We start from the raw sequence: 13,361 nt of genomic DNA on the forward strand, positions 1-13,361 counted from the left end.
TTTTTTTGCACTTAGAGAGGAGATTGATTCCTTCATGAAAATGAAAAACAAGGAGATTCCACAGCTTTCTGATTCCACTTTTATCTGCAGCCTTGCTTTTCTGACAGATGTAACTGATCACCTGAATGCACTGAACTTGAAACTTCAGGGTAGAAAACAGGTGATAACACAGATGTATGACAGTGTGAAGTCATTCAAAGTCAAGCTTACTTTGTGGGGGAAACAGCTGACTGCTGGCAATTTGGTTCATTTCTCGACTCTGAATTCCTTAAGAAAAGTTGAACCCAAATCTTTGAAAGAATATTAAGAGATCGTTTCTACTTACACAAACAGTTTGATGTGCGGTTTAAAGATTTCAAAGCACTTGAACCACATTTTCAACTTTTTTCCACACCATTTGCTGTTGAAATTGACTATGTTGCAGACGAAATGCAGATGGAGTTAGTGGAGCTTCAGTGTGACACCATTTTGAAGCAGAATTATACAGATGTTGGAATTCCAGAATTCTACAGGTTTCTTTCACAAGAAAGATTTCCCATGTTATTCTCTGCTTCCACAAGGATAATAGCAATGTTTGGAAGTACATATATATGTGAACAGTTTTTCTCTTCCATGAAGATTAACAAATCTGTGTTAAGGTCAAGGCTCACTGATGAACATTTGAAAGCAACACTGAGATTGGTTTTGTCTCAGGATATCAAATCTAATATTGATGCTCTGGTTGATGCAAAACGCTGCCAGCTAAGTGGCCAAAAATGAACTGACTGTCAAAATTAGCACTGACTTTTCACATTACAGTTAAAGAAGTTAATAAAAAAGTTAATAAATTGACTTTTAATAGCATACTATATTTTAATACTATATTACTGTTCTTTTTTTTTCTGCCTACCTCCAGGCGCTTCCCACCACCAAACAGCTGTTGGTGGTGCTTAGCACTTCCAGGGGGGTGGGGGGAGGAGCGGGGAGCCACGCACTTAGAGGAGGAGGTGGAGAAGAGACAGGACAGGGACGGGGCCTCATGGAAGTAGTGGAGTGGGGGCGGGGCCAGTGGCAGCGAGGAGGAGGTATCAGTGATGCGGCCCTCGGGCCAATGCACTAGTCCTCATCTGGCCCTCATGATCATTTGAGTTTGAGACCCCTGCTCTATCGTATACCCCTTTGGTCATCTCTTTTCTAAACTGAATAGTCCCGGTCTTCTTAATATCCCCTCATACATAAGCTGTTCCATATCCCAAATCATTTTGTTGCTGTTCTCTGTACCTTTTCCAGTTCTAAGATATTTTTTTTTTAGATGGGGTGACCAGAACTGCACATAGTATTCAGGGTATGGATGGACCATGGATTTATATAGTGGAATTATGATAATTTCTGTCTTATTATCTATAACTTTCCTAATGGTTTGTTACATTCTGTTAGCTATTTTGTGAAGACATTAACTGAGCAAATGGGGGAATTGTGGGAGGGGGTTGGAATGCGGGGTGCAGGAAGGGTTCAGGATGCAGGCTCTGGCCTGGCGCCGCTTATCTGGAGCAGCTCCAGGGTGGCAGCGGTATAAAGTGGTGCTGAGACAGGCTCCCTGCCTGCCCTGGCCCCATGGCGCAGTGCTCCCAGGAACTTGGTGACAGGGGAGGGAGGGCAGAGGGCTCCACGCTCTGCCCACCTCTGCGGGTATCTCTCCTGAAGCTCCCACTGGCTGCAGCTCCCTGTTCCCAGCCAATGGGAGCTGCAGTGAGAGGTGCCTGGAGGTGAGGGCCGCGCACGGAGCCTCTGCTCTCCCCTTCCCCAGGGGCCTCAGGGACGTGGTGCTGGCTGCTTCCAGCAGCGGTGCAGGGCCCACGGCACCATTGGGATGGCAATCTCCAGTTTGAAAGAAAATAACGTAATAAAATATTTTCTTCAAAAGCTTAATATGACATCTGAAGGTGTAATCGCTGAATAAGCTGCAGTGCTGTCTAGAGTTAGCATTATTGATATTTACCTTTTTTTCCCCCCAACAGGCCGGAGAAAAACATTATCACCCAGCTTGTGCACGATGTGTCAGATGCAGTCAGATGTTTGCAGAAGGAGAAGAAATGTATCTACAAAGTAAACAAACAAAAATTTTTATTAGTATTGATCCTTAATGTATTTATTAAAACAATATCTGCATTTATAAGACAACCGCCTCTAGCATGAACATCTGGGCACGGCCTTTCTTTCTTGGCAAAACAGTAAGAGAAACTAAACGGGCAGAGGGAACTAGCAAGTTGATGTACTAACCTAAGATGAATGGTTTTTACCTAGCTCTGTTCTATAACCTGCAAGTATCAGTAGTACACTTAAATCATTCTTTGTGTTCATTCTTTAAACAGAGAAAATTACCTACATAAGACACTACCTACATAAGACACTACCTACATAAGATTTGCTGTTACATTATTTAAAATCACAAATGCCACTATTCTATTGTCACATTGATTTAGAGCAAATTATAGTAGTTCACTGAGTGCCAGTGTGATCCATAGCTTTACTCACTACAGAAGCCAGGGAATGTTGTGATTCCTTGGTTAATGGCAAGCCAGTTTGCTCAGCAGTAGGAGGAATCTGTGAAATCCAATAACAAATCAATGCTAAAACCCGTCTTGGAGATGATCCCACGCCACAAATTTTGAATTTAGATTTCAAACACTCAAAGTTCAGTTGTGTCTGGATTCAAGGTTTCAGTTTCATCCATGATAAAGATATTAAAAGATGGACATTTGCTAATTTTTGTTCTGAGTTCTGATTCAAACACTCCCAAAATTCAGAGTTTTGCTTTTGGACTCATCTTATTTTCTGCAGTTACTGATATAGTTACTATATTCAGTATAGTTATTTCTACACTGCTTACCTCTAAATTCTGAACATATTGACGTTATGTTTGACTTTTCAGATTTTTCTTTGTTTTTGACTCTTAGGTTTTCTGTGCTAATTTTCTCTTTCTCTCTCCCTTTCTCTTTGTTGCATATACGTTTATCTTATTTAAATGGTAATTTTCACCTCTATAGATACCCAGCACTCCCTCTGAAAACGCCCTTCATGAAACAGCACTGAACAGCTTTGCCAACTCCTTTTCATTAACCTGGAATACCACAAAAATACATTCTCAACAATATTTCAATGATCTTCATTTCTAGAAACTCTGTGAAAGACACATTATTGTAATAGCATTGCTGCTGTTGGTATTTGAAACATAAATATAAATCAACCCTGATACCTTATTCCCAAATTATTAATTTAATGTAGCCCAATTCAGGTGAAATATTCCAGACCAAATGTGGTGCATAGGGACACAAGATTGTCCTGTCTCGGAAACGTCATTGACTTGGACCCTGCACATTTTTTTTTTTTTACAATTACTGTGCTACTGTTTATAAAATAGAGGATTCTTCATAAGTAACACAACAGCACTTCGTATTATCCTTATTTGAGATACTGAATTTGGCCTATTTCCGTAAGGAAGCTCACTCATACTGCCATTTAATTGAAACATTTGCACCCTTTTGATGATGTATAGGTGATTTGTTGTTTTTGTATATGTCATAAACAGATAGCTAAGGGTTAATGTCTCTTTCACCTGGAAAGGAGTGACCTGAAACACCTGACCAGAGGACCAATCAGGAAACAAGACTTTTTCAAATCTGGGTGGAGGGAAGTTTGTGTGTGAGTCCTTTGTTCTGGTCTTGTGCTTGTCTCTCTCTAGGCTATGAGAGGATTTCTGTCTCTTGCTTTCTAATCTTCTGTTTCCAAGTTGCAAGTACAAAGATAGGAAGACCATAAGTTTCTATTGTTTTCTTTTGTATTTACATGGGTATAGTTGCTGGAGTGTTTGAATTGTATTCTTTTTGAATAAGGCTGTTCATTCATATTTCTTTTAAGCAATTGACCCTGTATTTGTCACCTTAATACAGAGAGACCATTTTTATGTATTTTTTCTTTCTTTTTATATAAAGCTTTCTTTTTAAGACCTGTTGGAGTTTTTCTTTAGTGGGGAACTCCAGGGAATTGAGTCTGTGCTCACCAGGGAATTGGTGGGAGGAAGAAGTCAGGGGGAAATCTGTGTGTGTTAGATTTACTAGCCTGACTTTGCATACCCTCTGGGTGAAGAGGGAAGTACTTCTGTTTCCAGGACTGGAAATAGAGAAGGTGGAATCCCTCTGTTTAGATTCACAGAGCTTACTTCTGTGTATCTCTCCAGGAACCCAGGGAGGGAACACCTGGAAGGGAGAAGGGAAGGGAAATGGTTTATTCCCCTTTGTTGTGAGACTCAAGGAATTTGGGTCTTGGGGTCCCCAGGGAAGGTTTTTGGGGGGACCAGAGTGCCCCAAAACACTCTAATTTTTTGGGTGGTGGCAGCTTTACCAGGTCCAAGCTGGTAACTAAGCTTGGAGGTTTTCATGCTAACCCCCATATTTTGGATGCTAAGGTCCAAATCGGGGAATAGGTTATGACATGGTGGCAGAGGTGGGATAGATAGAATCCAGAAGCCAGTAGGAATATTATATTTTTCTTTTCTCTGCTAGGGGCTTTTAAGCAGAGAGAAACGGTTTGGTTTTAAAGGGAACCAGAGAGAATTTTTTTTTCTCTGCGCTCTCTTGCAGTTTCTGGCTTGCATATTAAGCAAGGAACCATTAAGGAGCTATTAAGGGTCTTTTGTGACAATAGCACTCCCATTGAGAGTCATTACCAGCACAATACACATGCAAATAAAGTGGTTTTTCTGGTTTACTTTACATTGAAAAGATTAGCTAGAGGAAGAAAGGAAAAAAGGCACTGTTGCTAGGCAGACCCCAGGAGGCAACAAAGCCTGCAGTTCAGACAATAAACACCAGAGCACACCCCAACAGAAGAAAACAGGAACCATGACTTCCAAGGAAAAAAGGGAGGCAGAAGAATAAATCAAAGAAACTGAACACAGGCGACAACTGAAAAAAAGACAAAAAGAGGTGGAGCTGAAAGAAAAGGAAGAAAGCATCAAACTGGCAGCCTACAAAAAAGAACAAGCAGCCAAAGAGGCAGCCCGCAAAAGAAAACTAGAAGAAAAAGAGGTGGCCCACCGAAGGAAACAAGAAGAAGAAGAGGTGGCCCACCGAAGAAAACAAGAAGAAGAAGAGGCGGCCCACTGCCGAGACATGGAAAAACAACAAAAAGAAATGGAAAAACAACAAAAAGAAAGTGAAGAGAGGGAAAAACAGAGAAAACATGAACTGAAATTAGAAAAGGCTAAGCAACAAAACCCAGCCAATCCTAACAACCCTTCGCCAATTATGGTTCCACTTCACAGAAAATTTCCCACCTACAAGGCAGGTGATGACACTGAGGCCTTCTTGGAAAATTTTGAAAGAGCCTGTCTTGGGTACAGCATCTCTCAAAACCAGTACATGGTAGAATTGAGGCCTCAGCTCAGTGGACCTTTAGCAGAGGTGGCAGCTAAAATGCCTAAGGAGAACATGAACGACTATAAACTTTTTCAAACCAAGGCCAGATACAGACTGGGGATAACCCCGGATCATGCCCATCAGCGTTTCAGAACCCAAAAGTGGAAACCAGAGGTGTCATTTCCCAAACACGCCTACTACGTTGGAAAAAATTATGAGGCCTGGATATCAGGACACAATGTTAAATCCTTGGAAGAACTGCACCTCCTCATACAAATGGAGCAGTTCTTGGATGGTGTTCCTGAGGACATAACACGGTACATACAAGATGGAAAACCCAAAAATCTCACCGAGGCGGGGGAGATTGGAGCCAAATGGATGGAAGTGGCACAAAGCAAGAAAGCTACTGTCAAGGTGAACGAATACCCCAGAGGGCACACCGACCATAAACCCTACAACCGAGGGCAGCCAAAAACGTCACCTACAATCCAAGTAAAGCCACAGACACACTATTCTTCCACCTCACCAGTTTCCAGTAACTCACCTCGACCCAGTGACCAGTCAGATGGAAGATGCTTTAAGTGTAATGAACTGGGACATATCAAGGCCAACTGCCCAAAGACCGCCAACCGAGTGCAGTTCATTACACCACCATCACACCAAAGATCCCCAGGCCCAGATGCCTCTCAAATACCCTTGGAGCAAAGGGAAAATTTGAGAGTGGGCGGAAAGAATGTTACTGCATGGAGAGACACGGGGGCACAAGTGTCAGCTATCCACCAATCCTTCGTAGACCCCAAATTCATCAACCCAAAGGCCAAAGTGACAAGCTGTAGACTTGCCTACAGCTAAACTACCTGTCCAGTACAAAGGCTGGTCAGGAATGTGGACTTTTGCAGTCTATGACAACTATCCCATCCCCATGCTACTGGGGGAAGACTTGGCCAACCAGGTGAAGTGGGCCAAGAGAGTGGGAATGGTTACATGTAGCCAAACCAGGCAAGCTTCCAGACCCATTCCTGTTCCTGAGCCGTCCACAGGTGCCCCGTCAGTGTTACCAGAGACCCAGACAGAGGTAGTGGATCCGGATTCCATGCCAACCACTGAAACAGCCACAGCACCTCGAGTCCCAGGCCCGGAACTGGAACAGCAACCAGCACCAGCAATTGCAACCACATCTTCAAACGCAACGCCAGTGGGCGCCAGCGAGCCAGAACTGGCAGAAGCAACAGACAGCCATACCCAAAAGGCTCAGCCGGAGCCTGAAATACCCTCAGGTGCACCAGCGGAGAGCGGTTCACCAGCAACGGAAACAACTCCATCACCTACATCGCTTCCAGAGGGACCAAGCCCAAGTCCCCAGTCTGAGGAAGAACTGGTGACCCCAACCTCAAGGGAACAGTTCCAGACTAAGCAGGAAGCAGATGACAGCCTTCACAAAGCGTGGGCGGCGGCACAGAGCACCCCACCGCCTCTCAGCTCTTCTAATCGATCCAGGTTTGTTATAGACCAAGGACTTTTATACAAGGAGATTCTTTTTGGTGAACACCGGGAAGAATGGCAGCCGCAAAAACAGTTGGCGGTTCCAGCTAAGTACCGGTGGAAGCTCTTAAGCTTAGCCCATGATCATCCCAGTGGCCATGCTGGGGTGAACAGAACCAAGGACTGGTTGGGGAAGTCCTTCCACTGGGAGGGGATGGGCAAGGACGTTGCCAAGTATGTCCGGTATTGTGAGGTATGCCAAAGAGTGGGAAAACCCCAAGACCAGGTCAAGGCCCCTCTCCAGCCACTTCCCATAATTGAGGTCCCATTTCAGCGAGTAGCTGTGGATATTCTGGGTTCTTTCCCAAAAAAGACACCCAGAGGAAAGCATTACGTACTGACTTTCGTGGACTTTGCTACCCGATGGCCGGAAGCTGTAGCTCTAGGCAACACCAGGGCTAACACTGTGTTCCTGGCCCTAACAGACATTTTTGCCAGGGTAGGTTGGCCCTCCGACATCCTTACAGATTCAGGATCTAATTTCCTGGCAGGGACTATGAAAGAACTGTGGGAAACTCATGGGGTGAACCACTTGGTTGCCACCCCGTACCACCATCAAACCAATGGCCTGGTGGAAAGGTTTAATGGAACTTTGGGGGCCATGATACGTAAATTCATCAACGAACACTCCAATAATTGGGACCTAGTGTTGCAGCAGTTGCTGTTTGCCTACAGGGCTGTACCACATCCCAGTTTAGGGTTTTCACCGTTTGAACTTGTGTATGGTCACGAGGTTAAGGGGCCATTACAGTTGGTGAAGCAGCAATGGGAGGGGTTTACGCCTTCTCCAGGAACTAACATTCCGGATTTTGTAAGCAACCTACAAAGCACCCTCCGACACTCTTTAGCCCTTGCTAGAGAAAACCTAAAGGATGCTCAGGAAGAGTATGACAGACATACCAGAGAACGTTCCTTCAAAGTAGGAGATCAGGTTATGGTCTTGAAGGCGCAACAGGCCCATAAGATGGAAGCATCATGGGAAGGGCCATTCACGGTCCAAGAGCACCTGGGAACTGTGAACTACCTCATAGCATTTCCCAATTCCTCACTAAAGCCCAGAGTGTACCATGTTAATTCTCTCAAGCCTTTCTATTCCAGAGACTTACAGGTTTGTCAGTTTACAGTCCGGGGAGATGATGCTGAGTGGCCTGACGGTGTCTACTACGACGGGAAAAAAGACGGTGGCGTGGAAGAGGTGAACCTCTCAACCACCCTGGAATGTCTGCAGTGGCGACAAATCAAGGAGCTGTGCACTAGCTTCGCCCCATTGTTCTCAGCCACCCCAGGACGGACTGAACGGGCATACCACTCCATTGACACAGGTAATGCTCATCCCATTAGAACCCCACCCTACCGGGTGTCTCCTCATGCCCAAGCTGCTATAGAACGGGAGATCCAGAACATGCTACAGATGGGTATAATCCGCTCATCTACCAGTGCATGGGCATCTCCAGTGGTTCTGGTACCCAAACCAGATGGGGAAATACGCTTTTGCGTGGACTACCGTAAGCTAAATGCGGTAACTCGTCCGGACAACTATCCAATGCCACGCACTGATGAGCTATTGGAGAATTTGGGACATGCTCAGTTCATCTCTACAATAGACTTAACCGAGGGGTACTGGCAAGTACCGCTAGATGAACCTGCCAAGGAAAGGTCAGCATTCGTCACCCATGCGGGGGTGTATGAATTTAATGTCCTTCCTTTCGGCCTTCGAAATGCACCCGCCACCTTCCAGAGGCTGGTAGATGGTCTACTAGCAGGACTGGGAGAATATGCAGTTGCCTACTTCGATGATGTGGCCATTTTTTCAGACTCCTGGCCCGAACACCTACTACACCTGGAAAAGGTCTTTGAGTGCATCAGGCAGGCTGGACTAACTGTTAAGGCCAAAAAGTGTCAAATAGGCCAAAACAGATTGACTTGCCTGGGACACCAGGTAGGTCGAGGAACCATAAACCCCCTACAGGCCAAGGTGGATGCTATCCAAAAGTGGCCTGTCCCAAAGTCAAAGAAACAGGTCCAATCCTTCTTAGGCTTGGCCGGGTACTACAGGCAATTTGTACCACAGTACAGCCAAATCGCTGCCCCACTGACCGACCTGACCAAAAAGACCCAGCCGAATGCAGTAAAGTGGACTGATGAGTGTCAAAAGGCCTTTACCCAACTTAAGGCAACGCTCATGTCTGACCCTGTGCTCAGGGCCCCGGACTTGAACAAGCCATTCCTAGTAACCATGGATGCATCTGAGCGCGGTATAGGAGCAGTTCTCATGCAGGAAGCAATGAATCACAGCTTCCATCCTGTCGTGTTTCTCAGCAAGAAACTGTCTGACAGGGAAAGTCACTGGTCAGTCAGTAAAAAGGAATGCTACGCCATTGTGTACGCCCTGGAAAAGCTACGCCCATATGTTTGGGGACGGCGGTTCCAGCTACAAACTGACCATGCTGCACTAAAGTGGCTTCATACTGCCAAGGGCAACAACAAGAAACTTCTTCGTTGGAGTTTAGCTCTGCAAGATTTTGATTTTGAAATTCAGCACATCTCAGGAGCTTCTAACAAAGTAGCGGATGCACTCTCCCGTCAGAGTTTCCCAGAATCCAGTAGTTAAAAAGTGTTCTTAAAATGTAGAAGTCTGTTAGTTATATACTTAGTGGTATATGTAAAGGTGCATGTGTTGTATTAATCTGGTTATTTTAAAGTTCTAGGAGGAAATCGTCGCCAGTGAGCTTCCCCACTGTCTGCAATTTGGGGGGCGTGTCATAAACAGATAGCTAAGGGTTAATGTCTCTTTCACCTGGAAAGGAGTAAGCTGAAACATCTGACCAGAGGACCAATCAGGAAACAAGACATTTTCAAATCTGGGTGGAGGGAAGTTTGTGTGTGAGTCCTTTGTTCTGGTCTTGTGCCTGTCTCTCTCTCGGCTATGAGAGGATTTCTGTCTCTTGCTTTCTAATCTTCTGTTTCCAAGTTGTAAGTACAAAGATAGGAAGACCATAGGTTTCTATTGTTTTCTTTTGTATTTACATGGGTATAGTTGCTGGAGTGTTTGAATTGTATTCTTTTTGAATAAGGCTGTTTATTCATATTTCTTTTAAGCAATTGACCCTGTATTTGTCACCTTAATACAGAGAGACCATTTTTATGTATTTTTTCTTTCTTTTTATATAAAGCTTTCTTTTTAAGACCTGTTGGAGTTTTTCTTTAGTGGGGAACTCCAGGGAATTGAGTCTGTGCTCACCAGGGAATTGGTGGGAGGAAGAAGTCAGGGGGAAATCTGTGTGTGTTAGATTTACTAGCCTGACTTTGCATACCCTCTGGGTGAAGAGGGAAGTACTTCTGTTTCCAGGACTGGAAATAGAGAGGGTGGAATCCCTCTGTTTAGATTCACGGAGCTTACTTCTGTATGTCTCTCCAGGAACCCAGGGAGGGAACACCTGGAAGGGAGAAGGGAAGGGAAATGGTTTATTCCCCTTTGTTGTGAGACTCAAGGAATTTGGGTCTTGGGGTCCCCAGGGAAGGTTTTTGGGGGGACCAGAGTGCCCCAAAACACTCTAATTTTTTGGGTTGTGGCAGCTTTACCAGGTCCAAGCTGGTAACTAAGCTTGGAGGTTTTCATGCTAACCCCCATATTTTGGACACTAAGGTCCATATCTGGGAATAGGTTATGACAGTATATATCAAGCAAATTGCTCTGGTTCAAATGGTCCATTCTCCTGTTCTCTGCAGACGAAGCTTTTCCATTTTTCTTTTTGATTATGTTATATTGCTAGTTTAGTTATTGCTCAGAGAAAAGCACACACGCTTATTTAACTACAAGAAAAAGACCATAGCAGTCTAGCATCTTGTGTTAACTTCATGGACATTGTTTTTAAATTTAAATTCTCAAGGTAGAACTATGCTCTTCTTTGAAGCTTGATTGCTAATGTGTTCCAAAGGAAGACTACTTTGTGTTGTTTTTTTTCTAATGTTTACTGTACCATAGCCTTCTGGTTTAATGTATTATATTTCTAGGCTTGCTTCATTCTATGTTTGTTTCTTGTTCTCTTTGCCCTATACCTGTGATACTCAAACTGCAGCTTGCGAGTTCAATGATGTTCCTGCAGCTTTGATGTTCAATGTGTCTCCTGCAGCTCTTTGCAACACATGATATTAAAACACTATGTGATTTAATTATTAACCAATCAGGATGTTTTATTATTTTATTAATTCATGTTCTCAGTGTGCACGAAATTAACTTGTTTGCTGTGAGAATATATGCGTGTGTGTGTGTGTATATATATATATAAAAACTAAATATGTTCCGCCATACTGTTTAAATATTAATAGTATTATAGTAAATGAAATAATGAATTCACACTACTCTGGCTCTTTTAAGTAATATTGATTGATAATTTGGCCTCTGAACCACTGAGGTCTGAGTATCACTGCCTTATGCAATCTCCCTGAATTAATTTAATGTGGTAGTATTTAACTTATGTCCCACTTATAAATAGGGAATGCAAGATGATTGTTAATTTAATGAGCACTTAAGATAGCAGGCCAGATTATCAGCTAATGTAAATCAGCATAAATCTATAGAACCATGGCATTTTATGCCAATTAAGAATCTAGACCAAAATATGTATATTATTCCAAAGATAATGAGGGACATAGAGTTTTTTGTTTGTTTTGATGAGTAGGAGGTTGTTACAGCTTAAAGAGTTTTCAAAGAATTAAAAAAACAGCTAAGTCTATTTAAAGGTTTCTGAGTATCCCAAAATTGTCATATTTTAGAAACCATGGGTGAAATCCTAGCCCTGTTGAAGTTAATGGCAAAACTCTCACTGACTTCAGTGAGGCCAGGATTTCACCCCGGTTTCTATGATTACTGGAGATCAGTGTTCTGCCCTTCACACTGAAAGCTGCATTTTATAGGACAGAATTCACCAGAGTGCTGGCTTTTATTTTCAGGTACTTCCATTTGGCATCCAGCCTGTAGACAGGCAGCCAAGACTGAAGAAAAGAACAAGGTAAATGAAGCATCTTTTAATCCTGTTTTAATTTATTATGTTGTCTTACTATTCTACTGGCCACTGAGATAGTTAACCGCAGTAACTTTAACTGACAATACAGTTGGTGCAGTAGTAATTTAGAGTCTGTATTTTAGCTAGTCAGTGATTAAAACTATCCTTTAAGGAAATTCTTGGCCTGAAGTATATGAAAAAAGGCTCTGTCATTAGATTAGGATGTAATGAAAGATTAGTTCATCGGCTAGATGGCTATATATAAAACATCATTGGAATCCGCTATATTTTCCTTTCCTAAAAATCTCTTTGTAGCACCTTTTTGTTTTTTTGCTATTTTTAGAGCTGCCATACTTACTCAACCTAATATAACCTCCGATATTAAATAAATACTAACTAAGATGATTTGTGTGGTAGAAAGGGGATGATTTCTCTCTCTGTGTGTAGTGGAAAGAAGGAGGAGTTCTGGGAATCTTAATAATTACAAGGATGGTTGATGGATGAGCTGACTCTGGAAAATGAAAAATTAATCAATAATTAGGGACATGGTCTGTCTCAACTAGTGGGACTGAGACACTACCGTCTTGCTAATGGAGTGAGGTCAAATGTGGGGTCGTTTGGATTGTTTTCTCTAGATGCATCAAGTGGTGGTCTTGTTTGAAAGAATTTTGATTTGGCATGAGAAAAGTTATATGCCAAATGCATGGGACAGGACAGGACAGAATTCGGGGCAGCAACTATGAAAGGAGATGCTTACATATCTGATGTGTTAGCAATTACATCTCTGACTGAAGTACAGCTTTGAAAAACATTATTTTCGGCTTTATCCTAAAAGGTCACGGTCCCATGTATTTAGGAGGGATAAATGATTGCTCTGATCCATCATTTTTGGAGAGCTCTGAACTCAAATGAGTGTTTAAAATGTAAAGTACCAATTAACCTTTTGCCTCATAAATTTCAGTCAATAGCAAGTGGTATTTCAGAGTAGAAAACAAAAGAAAAAATATTTCCAAATGACCTTTTTTGACAACTGAGTATTTTAGGTGGTATAAGTGCTATTGATTCAGCATAACAGTATAGCCTACATTTTCAGACTTGCACAGCATTTTACTCTCAGTTCATTAATGGAAGTTGCTGGACTAAAACTCCATGCAACATTTTGAAAATGTAGAGATGGATAAATTTAGGAACAGGATTATATGATGGGGGCACCTGTGATAGCAAGGAACTGGACTCGCTTACACAGAATGTCATTCCAGTCAGATGTTCCTATGTAGTTAACTCTTTTTTCCTCTTTAAAAGAAGGACTGTAGACGTTGTGCTGGCCTGGTGCTAGCTGGGCTTCCCCCTAACGCACAGAAAACACCCTCTTGGGACATTGTTTAAAGACTGACACATTAGCCAGACATCTCTCAAG

At 42.9% G+C, this 13,361-nt stretch overlaps 1 protein-coding gene across 9 annotated transcripts in view; it reads left to right on the forward strand.

Moving 5' to 3' along the window:
• ABLIM2 (actin binding LIM protein family member 2) overlaps window positions 1-13,361 on the forward strand; it is a 241,224-nt gene that overhangs the window by 151,081 nt on the left and 76,782 nt on the right. For all 9 annotated transcript variants that reach the window (XM_030564068.1, XM_030564061.1, XM_030564064.1 and 6 more), the window contains 2 exons: window positions 1,998-2,085; window positions 11,892-11,950. In XM_030564068.1, the coding sequence (XP_030419928.1) occupies window positions 1,998-2,085; window positions 11,892-11,950 (147 nt within the window). The remainder of the gene's footprint in view (window positions 1-1,997; window positions 2,086-11,891; window positions 11,951-13,361) is intronic.

The sequence above is a fragment of the Gopherus evgoodei genome, chromosome 5 (assembly GCF_007399415.2).
Source record: "Gopherus evgoodei ecotype Sinaloan lineage chromosome 5, rGopEvg1_v1.p, whole genome shotgun sequence".
Classification (NCBI taxonomy): Eukaryota; Metazoa; Chordata; order Testudines; family Testudinidae; genus Gopherus; species Gopherus evgoodei.